Source organism: Nansenia antarctica (assembly GCF_963989245.1).
Source record: "Nansenia antarctica genome assembly, chromosome: 8".
Classification (NCBI taxonomy): domain Eukaryota; kingdom Metazoa; phylum Chordata; class Actinopteri; order Argentiniformes; family Microstomatidae; genus Nansenia; species Nansenia antarctica.
Genome location: NC_137678.1, coordinates 11,315,428 through 11,332,678, shown reverse-complemented (window position 1 = coordinate 11,332,678; position 17,251 = coordinate 11,315,428). Strand labels below are relative to the sequence as shown.

Genomic DNA, 17,251 nt, shown 5'->3' with positions numbered 1-17,251 from the left:
CAAAACAGCTATGAAAATTGTAGGTGAAAGAGACTATGAACTATTTGGTTCTTGGTGAAGCAAGGGAGCCTGGGGATGACAACCAGGGGCCCATTCCACTAAGGTCGATTATCTTCTAAGCCTCGATAAAGTTCTACGCCTCGATAATGTTAGCTTGCGTTCGGTTCCATCAATGTGGCTCAAATAATTCGCTGCTTGGTTGAGCTCCTTCTGAGTCAGATATAATTAGCCTGGTCGCGACCAGGCTAAAACACTGGCTAAAGTAAGACGCGCGTCAAAAAAGGCTCACAGGCGGAAACTTCATCCCGAAAGACAGTTCCTCTTTTAGGAAATATTAGTTCCCACTTCACACGAGATAGATAGATGGATAGGTTGACTGTGTGATAGATAGATAATTTGATATTTTGAAAGTGTGATCGATCGATAGATAGTTTGATTGTGTGATAGATAACTTGATATTTTGAAAGTGTGATAGATATATCGATAGATCAATAAATAAAAGTGTTAAAAAAAAAATGTCTCAACTTGCATTACTGTCATCACAGCGGTCTGGCTGGCGCAGTGGTTAAGGCAGCCGGGTAGAGTTCCAAAGGTTGCGTGTTCGAGACTTGATTTAAGTGGTTCTTTTTTTCTTTTCTTTTTTTACATTTAACCGAAGCCTTCATGCAAATCGATTTACAACATATATATATATATATATCAGTGGAGGCTGGTGACTTCCAGAATTGAGGAGGCCAATTTTTTTCCGCTTGCTCGCTTCACTCGCGATTGAATGTTCCCTGTTCTTCTTATCTGTCTTTGTGCTGGACAAAGGCACACTATTTGGAGTGTAAGCTACAATCAGAAAGTTCTGATTGATGGAATTCATTGTGCAGAGCTTAGCCTATGTGCCTGCCTGAAGAAATGACATTGCTGTAAGTCTATGAGCCTGCCTGATAATTAAGTTGAGAAATGACATTTGGATGTAATATAAATGCCCAGTGAACATGTGTAAAAGGCAGGAATTTGATAATTATGTGGTTAAAAAACAATTTAGTTTAGCCTACATTTTTCATTCTTCTTCTTCTACAGCTTCAACATGTAATCATCAATTTAATCAAGTTTAGCATATAAAAAAGATAAGTAACAGTTTCTTTATCAAATGTAGTTTTATTCAATATATTTAATATAAATAAATAAAAATGTTTAATGTTGTGAGGACAGTACTGGTTCCAGCTGGCTTCATCTGCTGAGAAACACAGACATGCAATGGAGTGGTATTACTACTGAGAACTAGTGGTGTAACACTGGTAGAGACATCTGATTAGTTAAACTCACCACTGGTTTAGCTGAGGGGCGGCATACTCTCTCCAGGACTCCATTTGATATGGAAGAATATTACATTGACTTGTAATAAAACGAAATCGACTACATTAAAAATAAAACTGTTCAATAAATCCTAAATGTTGTCTACCTATTCGATGTATAAATCGCGCCAGAATCTCGCCGATTTCCGAGGTCATTTTAAGCAAAAGTATTTGGCCAAATGAGCTATTATTTTCAGGGATAATAGCCATGGGTGTTCTAGACGTGTCCTGTAAAGGACAAGTTGATAGGACACTCGTAGACACTATGGAGTGTTTCTTTGACTGAAGTGACTGGCGAATTCTCAAAATGGCTTCATGTGATTGGACGAACAAAAAGTCAATCATTCAGCCCTGGACTCATTTCTAATATTTATCCTGCAGAACAGCACTCATACACGCGTGTGGCGGAAAAAAGGTACTACAACGGAGGAGACGCCTCCTGTTCCCACCCATTTTCAGTGATGGGCCAATCACATATTGCCATGAAAAAAATTGCATTACATTGACTTCTATGAGAAACCACTTTCCGACAGGAGGCCTGGACTTTTCGACAGGAGGCCTGGCCTCCTTCAATAGAAACGGATAGGGATTCTGGCCTGGCTTTACAATTGCAATATTGGGTTTTAGCCATGGAAAATATTTATGAACAAGACGGAAATAATATTAATAAATAATATTAATATAAAACAATTTAAAATATTTTTTTTGTTAAATAAATAAAAAATAAAAAATAAAAAATATAATTATTGCTTTTTAAAATCTCTCTCTCTTCTCTCAAATTATTGGGGAGGCCAGGCCTCCTCCACCTCTATGGAGGAGCCTCCACTGATATATATATATCTGTCTAAGTGAATCATCTATCCATCAGTAATCGTAAAAATAAATAAATCTATGCTAAATCCAGGGTCTAGTTTAAGAACATAATTTACTCAGAAAGGCTTCAAACACCATTGTAATCGTGTCAGTTCTTGTAAATTAGCCTGCACCATCATTTTATAGCCTATATACTTACTATTACTATATTTTAGATGAGATTGTAGATTAGATTCAGACAACGAAATGCAATAAAAAAGTGTGTCCGAAGAGGGATTCGAACCACCGTCTTAAAAAGACGAATAAATACCATGGCAGCAGTAAATACCACTAGGCCATCGTGACGATAAGACTATTTTAGCCTGCTGCTGATATCACCACAGTAGTAAATAGTCATTTATTAAAATATGAACATATAACAATAACTAGGGCTAGTATGACCTACGCATTTAATCGGTCAGCAATTTCTTGCCAAACCATTTCCCTCGCCTTGTTAATTGCGGCAGTATTGCACTATTTGACATCTTATTTTTCTGTCTTCATAAAAATCAATAATTCGGAATGCTGCGCAAATGTAGGACCCCTGCAGAGTGGAGTATCTTCATTTCGACAGATCGACTCTTCGGGGCTCTTTATGTCTGCGTGCACGCGCCCATATTGAAGATTTGTAAGCCTGTCTTCTGTGAACACTGATGACACAAGGCTGATCCTCGTTCGAGGAATCACCTGAGGCTTGAATTCCAATCCCGAGTTGCCTGATCGCCGCATTTATTTCAATCGCCGATATACTAAGCCACCTATAGTGGAACGGCCCCCTGGTGGACATAGGCCTACGGTTTTTACCATCCATCGAAACATCCAAACATATCATCTAAACATCTCGTAGTAGCTGCATGGATATGGAATTGTTTGCCTGATCTATTTGGAATAAACCAACAAAACGTGAGAATCCTTGTGGACAGTGAAACTTATTTGCCAGCATGCATGATGCGTAAGATCTTTGTTCTAATGGTGCGCCAAGTATTGGCTTTATAGTTCCAAGTAATTAGCCAATACAATAATATTAATACATGTTTAAAACTATTGTGTAGGTCTAGCCTACCCCCAAGCTCGTACACACGTTGACAGTGCTGCATGATGCGCGTAATGTCCACAGGGCGCAAACCTATCCAGTTCTGATCCAGACAAAGCAAACCTATCCAGTTCTGATCCAGACAAAGCAAACCTATCCAGTTCTGATCCAGACAAAGCAAACCTATCCAGTTCTGATCCAGACAAAGCAAACCTATCCAGTCCTGATCCAGACAAACCTATCCAGTTCTGATCCAGACAAAGCAAACCTATCCAGTCCTGATCCAGACAAAGCAAACCTATCCAGTCCTGATCCAGACAAAGCAAACCTATCCAGTTCTGATCCAGACAAACCTATCCAGTTCTGATCCAGACAAAGCAAACCTATCCAGTCCTGATCCAGACAAACCTATCCAGTTCTGATCCAGACAAAGCAAACCTATCCAGTCCTGATCCAGACAAACCTATCCAGTTCTGATCCAGACAAAGCAAACCTATCCAGTTCTGATCCAGACAAAGCAAACCTATCCAGTCCTGATCCAGACAAAGCAAACCTATCCAGTTCTGATCCAGACAAAGCAAACCTATCCAGTTCTGATCCAGACAAAGCAAACCTATCCAGTTCTGATCCAGACAAAGCAAACCTGTCCAGTTCTGATCCAGACAAAGCAAACCTATCCAGTTCTGATCCAGACAAAGCAAACCTATCCAGTTCTGATCCAGACAAACCTATCCAGTTCTGATCCAGACAAAGCAAACCTATCCAGTTCTGATCCAGACAAAGCAAACCTATCCAGTTCTGATCCAGACAAAGCAAACCTATCCAGTTCTGATCCAGACAAAGCAAACCTATCCAGTTCTGATCCAGACAAAGCAAACCTATCCAGTTCTGATCCAGACAAAGCAAACCTATCCAGTTCTGATCCAGACAAAGCAAACCTATCCAGTTCTGATCCAGACAAAGCAAACCTATCCAGTTCTGATCCAGACAAAGCAAACCTATCCAGTCCTGATCCAGACAAACCTATCCAGTTCTGATCCAGACAAACCTATCCAGTCCTGATCCAGACAAAGCAAACCTCTCCAGTCCTGATCCAGACAAAGCAAACCTATCCAGTTCTGATCCAGACAAAGCAAACCTATCCAGTCCTGATCCAGACAAAGCAAACCTATCCAGTCCTGATCCAGACAAAGCAAACCTATCCAGTTCTGATCCAGACAAAGCAAACCTATCCAGTCCTGATCCAGACAAACCTATCCAGTTCTAATCCAGACAAAGCAAACCTATCCAGTTCTGATCCAGACAAACCTATCCAGTTCTGATCCAGACAACCTTGTCCAGTTCTGATCCAGACAAAGCAAACCTATCCAGTTCTGATCCAGACAAAGCAAACCTATCCAGTCCTGATCCAGACAAAGCAAACCTATCCAGTTCTGATCCAGACAAACCTATCCAGTCCTGATCCAGATAAACCTGTCCAGTTCTGATCCAGACAAACCTGTCCAGTTCTGATCCAGACAAACCTATCCAGTCCTGATCCAGACAAACCTGTCCAGTTCTGATCCAGACAAAGCAAACCTATCCAGTCCTGATCCAGACAAACCTATCCAGCTCTGATCCAGACAAAGCAAACCTATCCAGTTCTGATCCAGACAAAGCAAACCTATCCAGTTCTGATCCAGACAAACCTATCCAGTTCTGATCCAGACAAAGCAAACCTGTCCAGTTCTGATCCAGACAAAGCAAACCTATCCAGTTCTGATCCAGACAAAGCAAACCTATCCAGTTCTGATGAATGAATGAATGAATGGTCTTTATTGAATGGTCTTTATTGTCATTGCTATAGTACAGCTACCAAACAACGAAATTTGGGAGGGGTGGCTCCCCTGGTGCTAGGAAAGAAAAAAAAAGAAAGAAAAAAATAACAACTAAAAAAACAAGAAGGGAAAGGAGCTGGTTTACATAAATAAAGGCTATGTACACTATCCACTATACTATACTGTACAGATAAGACGACTAGGGTTGTCATATTGCACATAGTGTTATTGCACATTCATTTAAAGTGTCGCAGTTTGCAGGCTTGAAATGTACACATTTGTGCCTCAGCACTACACCCGATTTTTACAATCCAGCAGCTGCCATCAATCCGTCCAGACTGTCCAGGGCCCAGAACCTAGGTGATCCAGACAAAGCAAACCTATCCAGTTCTGATCCAGACAAAGCAAACCTATCCAGTTCTGATCCAGACAAAGCAACCACGTAGACTCCTGGATTGATCTGATACGGTTTGTTGTGCATGTTCTTTGAAGTCTGAATAGATGGATATTTAAAACGTTTGAAACTGAGAATGGAGCTCACTGGCGTTCATTGCGCGGTCTTGCCTGCAGTAGTCGATATTTTCAGTAGCCTATTTTTAATGAAACATACTTTATCTTATGACAATAATTAGGGTTGGAGCTTTATAAGAACACTTTTTAATTCTCCGTCGGTAGCAGAGTTCAAGCATACATACATTACAGATTGTACCTCGTTTTTAAATGCTGATAATAATTGGAGGTTTTTAACACATTGCTTATAGGCTATATAAATATGTGTATTTCTTTATTCTAACTGCTGAAGTTGTCCTGCGCAGTTGAAAGCTCCAGGGCAGGTTTGCGGTCATCAGAAATAATCCTCATAACATATGACGCTGAAATGGAAATGGATCATAGTATGTCCCAATCCCCACAGCCCTTCTCTCCTACACTAGTCTCCTTCAGGTATTTCAGATCTAGATATTTCCGGGGTAGCAGACAGGTGGAGGTAGTGAGTTCAGGGAACGGGCTGCGAAAGAGTCACAGTCACCAAACTCTACACACTCCTTCCCCTTCATGGGACATTGTACCATGTCAACTTTCACCCTCCTAGGCCATTCCCTAGAGGCCTTCATAGGTCTGTGCCCTTTGACTGAAAGGTGCTCCTGCTGGGGTACGTTTGGGCCCAGGGAACGGGCTGCGAAAGAGTCACAGTCACCAAACTCTACACACTCCTCCCCCTTCATGGGACATTGTACCATGTCAACTTTCACCCTCCTAGGCCATTTTGTAGAGGCCCTGCACGCGACTATGCGGGAAAACTGGTACGACTTGTAGTGCTTGATTGTAAGTGGCGTTTGGAAAAATACATTATCTCACACGTACAGGCACACAACAAGTACAACATGTTGCATTTTCATGCCATTAGGCAACTTGCTTCCTAGGGTTGCAGGTCCATTTGGACTTACTTTCAATGGCCACTGTGTGTGTGTTTGAGAAAAGGGTGCTTGTCACTTTAAGACAGCAAGTAGAAACTCCGTGATATCTCCGGGGTGCGAATTTGCAAAACCTAGGATGGTAGGGGAAGGCAGGGCAATACCGCTACCTGATTGGTTTGCGAAGCACTCGTGATGAGCGCCCTCATTGGCTGGCGTAGCAGACAGGTGGCGGTAGTGGCTGATCGGGAAAAGCAGTTGTGAAAACCTTTGGTAGGCTGCGCACCTCCAGTTCACTTTGCGTTGAATGTGTTGAACACGTGTTGAACATGGATCTGAAGTCTGAGCTACTGAAGTCTGTCTGGTATGCATTCACTTCACTGGAAACGGAGGAATGCGGCAAAGTCTCGAAGTCCCAGCTGAAGGTAGACTGCTTTACATATATAACATATATATATACATAATATAATAATAATAATATTAATATCATATACATATAACATAATGAAGGTAGACTGCTTTACACTTCTTCTCACCTGCTTACACCATGTGTAGCCTGTACTATTATAACTGTCCTCACTTAACAGTTCAACTACCAACACGTCTGATCACAAAGGACATGGGTCAGAAAGGAGAGAGAGATTACTGTACATGTTTCTGTTGGCACTTTGTTATGTTGTGGCAAACTGGTATTAACTGTTTTGAAAAGGTGAATACTGTTTCAAGGAATGTGCTCAAGCAATCGAGAAGTGCTGAGCTTATTATCAGAAAATAGATATGTATTTCACCACATATGTTGTTCTATGACATGGATTCCTTCATCTTGCTTTTTAGCAGGAGAGAGCATCTTGTGTCATTAGATATGAATACACACACTCCACGTACACACTCATGCAATGACCATAGAGGTGGTTCTTGTGGTAAACAACTTGCACACAGATAGCATGCAAACACAGTGGCTATGATAGCCTCCACACCAGGGGAGGCTGGTGGAGGTAGAGATCAGAGGAAGGACTCTTTATAATGAATGGAATGGAATCTGGAGTCATATCGAACATGTGTTTTATACCATTCCTCATTTCATTCCGTGCATTACAATCAGTACGGCCTCCGATTTCTACCCCCGCCAGCCTCCACTGATACACACACACAGAGAGAAATATGTGTGCTGAGCTGCTGAGTCACTGTCAGTCTCAAAGTCCATGTTGTTGCTTGTCCCATTTACATTGACATTTTAACCATTTAGCAGACACTTTTATCCAAAGCGACTTACAATTAGAGATTACAAAGACAGTCTCCCTTACCCAACCTGCACTGCAAAAAGTCAGCTCTCAAAAACAAGAGAAAAAGCAATAAAATGGGGGAAATATTACTTAAAATAAGCAAAACTATCTGCCAACAGAGCAGGAAAATTTCACATGCCAAGATTTTCTTAAAACAAGCAAAAGCTATCTTAAAACTTGTGCAGTCAGACAAGAAACAAGCGTATATTGCCTTGATTTAAGATATTTAATTACTTACTGAGATTTACTTTTTGCAGTGTGTTGACATCGCAAGTTATCAGAGTAACTGTAAAACAGACATACTACTATACAGACATATACAGTCATTCAACAATCATGCTCTCCCTCATTCAGTCTCCGTTTCCTCTGGCCTGTCGAGTTCAAACATGCCACACAGTCCTGCTGAGAATCCCAGGAAATAGCGGGCCGGTGTCCAGACATGCTCTCCCTGAAGACCAGTGTGTGTGTGTGTGTCTGTCTGTCTGTCTGGCTGGCTGGCTTTAGAGGAGTTGTTGCAGGGGAACATTGCTGCTCTGGACTTTGTTGACAATTCTGTTTCACATTCCATGAACACAAAGCCTGTCTGTCTGTCTGTCTGTATGTACACAAAGCTGCCATAAAGAAGATATGTGATGTTTGCTGTTAAAGTGAGGCTACAGGTTCTGCCAACAAAGTATAACCTCGCCCTCTGGTAATCCTGAGTCATGAGCCTTTTGGTGGTATAAACCTCAGTGTGCATCAAATGGAATCAGTGGCACCTAACACTAACATGCATTCATAGGCCTTTACATTACCAGGCATGACCACATTGTCTACTTGATTAATGGCTAGTGATGTTAGACAGGCATCACCATCAACAGTTAAAATTCACAATAATTCCCGTGTTATGACAAGTTGGTTAATGATGTCAAGGTTTTTTCTAATGTGCCAAATACACCTAACAACATTGTTGTTGTTGTTGTTGTTGTTGTTGTTGTTGTTGTTGTGAAGGAGTGGTGACTATGGGGGTATTCCATCAATGTCGCTAAAGGAAAATGCAGGCTTATTTTTGAGAACGCTCGCAAGACTGGAATAAGCCTGGATTTTCCTTTAGCGACCTCGATGGAATACCCCCCATGTACATTTACATTACATTTTTGGCATTTAGCAGACACCTTATTCCAAAGCGACTTACAATCAATACATTTGAATACTAAGCATGTGAATCAGCAGTCCACTATTCGTTGCAGGAAGAGTACTCTAGCTCGGGTCCGGGGCCACTGATAGAAGGAAAAACCTTCTCCCTATTATCGCCTTCTACTAAAACTTTTTTTTTAATATTACTGGAGAGACTGAGAAACAGTACAAGGGGGGCAATAGAAGTTCTTAGGGACACAGTAGAGGGGAAAGCGGGTGTCTTTAGGAGACGTAGTGGTGAGGGTCAGAAGATGTCTCAGGAGGAGCAGTTAAGATGTAACCTGAAGAGATGGGTCTTCAGTCTACGACGGAAGATGGGTAGTGACTCTGCCGTTCTGACAGCCGTGGGGAGCTCATTCCACCAGCGGGGAGCCAGTGTTGTGAAGAGACGTGATCGGGCAGCCCGACTGCTGTGTAGAGGAGGTGGGGCCAGTCGGCCAGCCGAGGTGGAGGAACGGAGTGAGCGGGCAGGGGTTTGGGGGGTTACCATTTCCTTCAGGTAGGCAGGGGCTGTCCCTTTAGCTGCCTGGTATGCAAGCACCAGGGTCTTGAATCTGATGCGAGCTGCTATCGGGAGCCAGTGCAGGGTGCGAAGGAGAGGGGTGACATGCGAGTATTTGGGGAGGTTGAATACCAGCCGGGCAGCAGCATTCTGGATGAGCTGCAGGGGTCTAATGGCTGAAGCGGGGAGCCCAGCCAGGAGTACATTGCAGTAATCCAGGCGGGAGGAGATGACCAGTGCCTGGGTCAAGAGTTGCGCTGCCTCTCTGGTAAGGAATGGTCGTATCCTTCTGATGTTGTAGAGGAGGAATCTGCAGGAGCGAGCCGTTGCTGCAATGTTCTCCGCACAGGATAGTCGGTTATCCAGGATCACTCCAAGGTTCTTGGCTGTCAGGGAGGGGGTTACAGTAGAGTTCTCCACTGTGATTGAGAAGTCTTGGAGAGGGCAGGCTTTCCCGGGGATGAAGAGGAGCTCGGTCTTGTTAAGATTGAGCTTGAGATGGTGGTCAGCCATCCAAGTTGAAATGTCAGCGAGACATGCTGAGATACGGGTTGCCACGTGTACATCAGACGGGGGGAAGGACAGGAAGAGTCGAGTGTCGTCTGCGTAGCTGTGGTAGGAGAGCCCATGTGAAGAGATTACCGAGCCAAGAGACTTGGTGTAGAGGGAGAAGAGTAGGGGCCCTAGGACGGAACCCTGGGGAACTCCAGTGGAGAGGGTTCGTGGAGAAGATAGCGATTCTCTCCAGGTCACCTGGTAAGAGCGGCCCGCCAGGTAGGAAGAAAACCAGGAGTGTGCGGTGCCAGAGATGCCCAGGTCTGAGAGGATGGAGAGAAGGATCTGGTGATTGACTGTGTCGAAGGCAGCAGACAGGTCAAGGAGAATGAGAACAGAGGAGAGGGAGGAAGCTTGGGCAGAGTGGAGGGCTTCCGTGACAGCAAGGAGCGCAGTCTCAGTGGAATGCCCAGCCTTGAAGCCGGATTGGTGGGGGTCTAAGTGATCCATCTTCCGGAGATAGTCAGTCAGTTGGTTAGATGCCGTGCGTTCAAGGGTTTTGGAAGGGAAGGAGAGAAGGGATACAGGTCTGTAATTGTGAACAGATGATGGGTCAAGGGTAGGTTTCTTGAGGAGAGGCTTGACTCTGGCTATTTTGAAGGCCGCTGGGACAGATCCAGTGGATAGGGAGGAGTTGATTAGGGTGGTAAGGTAAGGAAGGATGTCGGCGGAAATGGATTGGAGAAGAGGGGAGGGGATGGGGTCAAGAGGGCATGTGGTTGCCCGCTTTGATGTGATAAGTGTGAGAATCTCATCGGGGGAGAGGGGGGAAAAAGATGACAATCCAGAGATCGAGTGTCGAGAAGAGAGTTTGGAAGGGGTGTTAGCATTGTTAGTGGGAACAGTGTTAGCATTGTTAGTGGGAGGAGGGAGCGGTGGGGGGAGAAAGGTGCTGCTGATGTCGTCCACCTTTTTTTCAAAGTAGGTGACAAAGTCATCGGCGGACAGGGAGGAAGGAGGAGGGGGAGGAGGTGGATTAAGGAGTGAAGAGAAAGTGGAGAACAGTTTTCTAGGATTAGAGGCAGAAGAATGTATTTTTGAATGATACTAGGATGTTTTAGCAGCTGATGCCGAGGAGGCGTAGTTGGCAAGGAGAGAGTGATAGAGGTTAAGGTCATCAGAAAGGCCAGTTTTTCTCCATTTCCTCTCAGCTGCTCTGAGCTCTAGTCTACAAGCGTGTAGCGTTTCAGAGAGCCAGGGAGCTCGAGGAGAGGATCGAGCTGGCTTCAAGGTTAGTGGACAGAGGGTGTCGAAGGATGAGGTGAGAGCGGACAGGAGGGTTGAGGATGCCGCATCAGTGGATAGAAGGGAGAAGGATTCGACAGAGGGTAGGGAGGATAGGACAGAAGAAGAGAGGGCGCTGGGGGACAGGGTACGTAGGTTACGACGAGAGGGTCTTAAGTGGTTAGAGGCTGAGAGGGAAGAGGACGTTTTGAGGGGAAGGGAGAAGGATATACAGTGGTGATCAGAAACTGGAAGAGGGGTAACGGTAAGGTTGGAAGTGTGGGAAGATCTGGTGAAGACAAGGTCGAGCTGATTGCCTGCCTTATGAGTCGGAAGAGAGGGGGACAGGGTAAGGCCGAAGGAGAGGAGAAGGTCAAGTACTCCAGATGAGAGAAGCTTCTCAGATTGGAAATTGAAGTCACCTAGTAGTACGAGCGGAGTGCCATCATCAGGGAAAGAGCTGAGAAGGCCATCCATCTCGCCTAGGAAGTCACCGAGTTGGCCTGGGGGGCGATAGATGACAACAATGTGGAGTTTGACCGGGGAGGAGACAAAAGCAGCATGAAATTCAAAGGAGGATGTAGACAAGTGTGCCAGGGGAAGGACAGTGTGTGACCACTTGGGCGAGATGAGGAGTCCTGTGCCTCCCCCTCGACCAGAGGGTCTAGGGGAATGAGAAAAGGAGTAGGTGGCAGAGAGGGCTGCAGAAAGAAGTAGGCTGCTTATTCCATATTTACATGGAGGAAGCCATTTCTACAAAACTGTTAAAATACCAGCCCCTACTTATTACTTATTAGCGGCATTGCCTTCAGGTGTCAGCTAATAATACAGATATTTGCCAGATATGAACATGTGAATTATCTGATGGTATGTGGCTTATTGCAGGCCTCCACAAGATAAAATCAGGCTCAAACATGATCAGGCTCATAAACAAGCCTACTGTAGACAATTGACTATCATCACCAAGCACACCCCATGTATACGGACTACCTAAATCTTAAACTCACAGCCACTTGGTCTGATTCGGATTCTGACTTTACTACTTGAACTATCTATTTTATTAGGCTAGTATTTGTACTGCTAATTGTATCATGTCTTATTTGTGAATTATGTCCTGTACTATTGTCACTTTTTAAATCTTGAATTATGCCTATTACCTTATTGTCTTGTGCTGCAATGTCAGGAACCAAAGCCTAATAATTGTACTCTCTTACACACTTGTGTAATGTGACACAACAATGAAACTTGAGCTAAAAGCCAAGCAGCTTGCTAGATATTGCTGTTATATGTTAACTGTTGTGGGAAGCTTAGCTGTGTGGAGAAGATGATGTATTTATGACGATCTGTATGACCTTTGTTATATTTAGGATTCTACTGATGCAATAATAATAATAACATAACTTTTATTTGTATAGCACTTTTCCTGCAAACGTTGCAGCTGTACTGTGAACCCAAACAAAGTGTGCGTGTCAACTAAGGCTCACAATGCTGTTTACACTGTGTTGTTTGCTTTTCTCATTGACTTCCTTGGTTTTTAAGATCAGTTGGTACTTGGTACTGTAATCTAAGGTTCATTTCAGTATATCGCATGGACACCTGTACTATTGACAATAACAATTCAAAGCGTATTATATTGGCCACTATTTGTGCATATATAAGATATATCCCATCTTTGTTGATGATTATTTAACAATCCTAATCAGAGAAATCCAATAAAAAAACAATAATCAACCAAAAATAATTATGTTAAATTATATAATAATGATAATCACAGATAGTTACAACTACATGTAAGCCATGAGAATACTACCTCTACTGCCTTTAGGTGTGATAGCACATGTGTTTGTGTCTCTGACGCAGGTGCTCTCCTGTAACCTGTACACAGTGTTGAACATCCCTCACGACCCCGCCACCTTGGAGGAACACTTCCAGGACGATGATGACGGCCCGGTGTCGACCCACGGCTACATGCCCTACCTCAACAAATACATCCTGGACAAGGTACATGCCCTACCTCAACAAATACATCCTGGACAAGGTACATGGGAGCTCCACCCCCCATCCCTAGAATTACAACCCTTCTTTTTCATCATACTTTTTTACATTTCAGTCCAAACCAGACGGGACCTGACAATACTAACCCTAACCCTGACCCTAACCAGACGGGACCTGACAATACTAACCCTAACCCTGACCCTAACCAGACGGGACCTGACAATACTAACCCTAACCCTGACTCTAACCAGACGGGACCTGACAATTGATTCGGGCCCAGCGCTGCTCAGGTTTGCCGTGACAGAGATACGTCTTCTGTGGCTGTGCGTCTCTGTCTCTGCTCTGGTCAGTGGTAGATGCTCTGCTCTGGTCAGTGGTAGCAGCACCTGGGGGGTATTCCATCAACGTCACTAAAGGAAAATCCAGTGAGGTGACTCCACCACTCGCCAATTGGATCCAGACTGCGTTAATGCTAGGACGGAAACTATTGGTTAAAGAGTGGAAGGCCTCATCAGCACCAGCACCGTCTCTGTGGCACATTTCTCTTGGGCAGCTGGCAGCCTTAGAACAATTATCATATAGGCTGCTAGAGAAGGTGGAGGATTACCGCTTGAAATGGGGGCAGTATCACTCATATATTGAGAAATAATGGCAATTCCAGCTCATGTAAATAGCAATATTTTTAATTTTTTAATTTACTTTCATTTATGTATAAATAGCAATATCCCAAATGTAAAATGTGAAAGTAAACTGCTACAAGTAGGATTGTTATGCTGTAGATTTATATTGCTGTACATCACCTTCATGTTTTGTTGTGTCTATTATTTGTCTTTTTAATTTATTGTCCAACGTCAACTGTTACTTGTGATGTATGTCTGTTCATTGTCTGTTTATTGAAAATAATAAAAACTATAAATCATAAAAAAAACTAAAGGAAAATCCAGGCTTATTTTGATAAATCTCATGAGATTTAGGATTGTCCTGGATTGAGACCTGGATTGTCCTTATGATTAGACATTATTGGAATACCCCCCTGTTCAATTAAATTATTTTGTTGTTGTTTTTTCCCTTTATTGATGCAGGGAGTCTCTCTGAGACTAGTGTCTCTTTCAGGTGAGCCCTGCTTACAAAGGCACATGAGAAACAAAACAAGAAGCAAAACAAGAAAGAAAGGTCAAGCTAAATGAATAAATAAATACAAAGTATACAATTTAAGTCATACTATGAGCTATGTGAAACATATGCGTTCTTCTTTGACAGTTCATCTTAAACTACCTCAGAGACATAAGGGAGTACAGGTTTAGAGAATCAAGGATTTTGTTCTAATATTGTGGGTTAGGGTTAGAAACTAAAGGTCTTCCCAACTCAGATTGTACAAAGAGAACATCTAGAGTTATCCATTCTTGGGTGTGAGTCGTATAACGATCATTTGTATTTCTTAATTTCACGAGTGATGTAAGACACATCACAGCTTTTGTCGTAGCCTTTTGTGAATAAATAGGAGGTCATAATAAATAGGAGGTAATAATAATAAATGGTGACTTCAATATGCACACAATTACCCTCAAATAAAAGCTGACAGTCTATACTTATTATACTATACCTCATAATAATTGTTTGATTTCAAATCCAAACTTTTGAAGTATAGAGTCAAAAGAATTATAAATGCTTCACTGTCCCAGTAATTATGCAGCGCACTCTATCCATTAACAACTTTTTTAAATTTGTATAAATATGTTACATTTATCTTAACACATAAATAATCAAGATTGATTACAACTTCAATAACATGATTATTATGTAAGAAAAGAACCTACCATAGCTACTATCATTTTTGTATTATTTTCTAGAAAACAAAACTGTGAGGAATTTCAATGGAATTGACCCCATGACCCCTCAATGACAATTAATGAATGAGATTATGTTGTATACTCAGGTGAAAGGGGGGACGTTCGACAAGGAGAAGTTTGACGACCTTTGCTGGATGATGTCGATGAAGAAGAACTACCGAGGCGGGTCGGAGCTGTGCCCCCAGAGAGACAGCTTCAGGTTGTTCTGTCTGTTCAACCTGCTGTCAGAGGACAGATACCCGCTGGTCATGATCCCAGAGGAGGTGAGAGAGGGAGGGCGGGGAGATGGAGGGTCATGATCCCAGAGGAGGTGAGAGAGGGAGGGCGGGGAGATGGAGGGATGAGGGAGGAAAGGGGAGAGAGGGAGGGCGGGGAGATGGAGGGATGAGGGAGGAAAGGGGAGAGAGGTAGTGAGGGGAAGAAAAAGATAGAGGTAAGGGAAGTGTATTCTGGGTAGAGACTAATTCCTGGACACAAAGGCTCCATGTTAACATTCCATTACGTTAATGCCTTCCAGTAACTAATTAATCTGATCTGCAGTGCAAACCAATGATGAGTTGATAACATCACAATTATAACTCAACCTAAATACATGGCTATGTGCTCCTTTTTAAAGCTGCTTGTTTGTAACTTGTTCTAACCTTTAATGGGCATTTTGAATGTATATCTCATGTTAGATGTACAAGTAGTTACCGTATGATAGTTGTGTTGAACCAACTGGAGAAAATACAATCTTTTTTATGGCAGTCATGGGAGGGATTAGAAAACTGAGATCAACACTTTCCTGGCAGATATGAATGAGCATCACGTTGCTGGTGATGCTCGTTTCATCTGCTATGGTCCATCAATACAATCTGATATAAACTACAGTTTTCACTGGACTGAGCCTTTAACATAATAGCATTGTTAGAATGTCTAAATCACATGTAGTAACACACCTGGAAGCGTTGTCATGACGACCATACTTTTATTTGATAGCCAAAGATGTACCGCATGCTTTGCATTGTTACCCCGCCACCGCGATGTCCTCTGTTTACACAGGGTTGTCAAGCAGAAAGGCTGTGCGACGAGGATGGGATTCGAACCCACGCGTGCAGAGCACAATGGATTAGCAGTCCATCGCCTTAACCACTCGGCCACCTCGTCATGCACTCATGTTGAAGAGGTAGCGCTTCCGGTCGGATCCTTAAAGCCCTTGACCATGGAATTTTGCATGAGTGACCTGATGCAAGATCTGTTGAAGAATTGAGCCAAAGCACTTCCATTTGGTGGTCCCAGCTGGTGAAACGTTTAGTCAAAGGGCTCGTCCGGGATTTGAACCCGGGACCCCTCGCACCCAAAGCGAGAATCATACCCCTAGACCAACGAGCCATCTAAATAAACCATGCCCCTCCCCCGCAACTGAGCCTTAGGTTGGGAGAAGTGTCCACCCTGAAAGGCATAAAGAAGGGACTCTTTCAGATCCTCTTTTGTTTGGTGTATCCTGTCCGGCTTGGCATGATGTGCTGCCTATGTTGAGTGCAAACTGAGGCTCTGTAGTGCAATGGATAGCGCATTGGACTTCTAGGCTTCTCTGTAGTAGGAATTCAAAGGTTGTGGGTTCGAGTCCCACCAGAGTCGTTTGGTTTTGTTTTCTTCTCAATACAGATGATCTGCTGCAACTTTTTTTTTGCCTTGTTGGCACCATCTCCTAGTCTTCTTTCCTGTCGCTGGCATTGTTTTAAAGTTTTTTTGGAACTGAGTGAACTTTTTAGCCCGTCTCTGTGGCGCAATTGGTTAGCGAGTTCGGCTGTTAACCGGAAGGCTGGTGGTTCGATCCCACCCAGGGACTTGCAGATTTTGATAGACTCTCCCAACTATCAAATACTCTCTTGTTTGGCTTACATTAAATCCAGCCCGTGGCTCTGTTGCGCATTGTAGCTCTAGGCTTCTACCTTTTAGGAATTCAAAGGTTGTGGGTTTGAGTCCCACCAGAGTTGTTTGGTTATGTTTTCTTCTCAATACAGATGACCTCCTGCAGGGTTTTTTAGGCTGTGGCTTCCATATTGAAAAAGTTTCCACGCTCAAAGAAGTTATTCGATGATGTCCCATTTGAATGTACTCTACGAAAGATGTACCGCATGCTTTGCATTGTTTCTCCACCACCGCGATGTCCTCTGTTTACACAGGGTTGTCAAGCAGAAAGGCTGTGCGACGAGGATGGGAT

General features: G+C 43.3%; 1 protein-coding gene across 1 annotated transcript in view; it reads left to right on the top strand.

The window, feature by feature from the left end:
- The first annotated feature begins 6,774 nt into the window (after positions 1-6,774).
- The window catches only part of LOC308163369 (uncharacterized protein), a 116,996-nt gene continuing 106,519 nt past the window's right edge, over positions 6,775-17,251 (top strand). Inside the window, exons 1-3 of the mRNA XM_080537558.1 lie at positions 6,775-6,885; positions 13,061-13,201; positions 15,132-15,308. Of these exons, the coding sequence (XP_080393684.1) occupies positions 6,790-6,885; positions 13,061-13,201; positions 15,132-15,308 (414 nt within the window). The 5' untranslated portion in view covers positions 6,775-6,789. The remainder of the gene's footprint in view (positions 6,886-13,060; positions 13,202-15,131; positions 15,309-17,251) is intronic.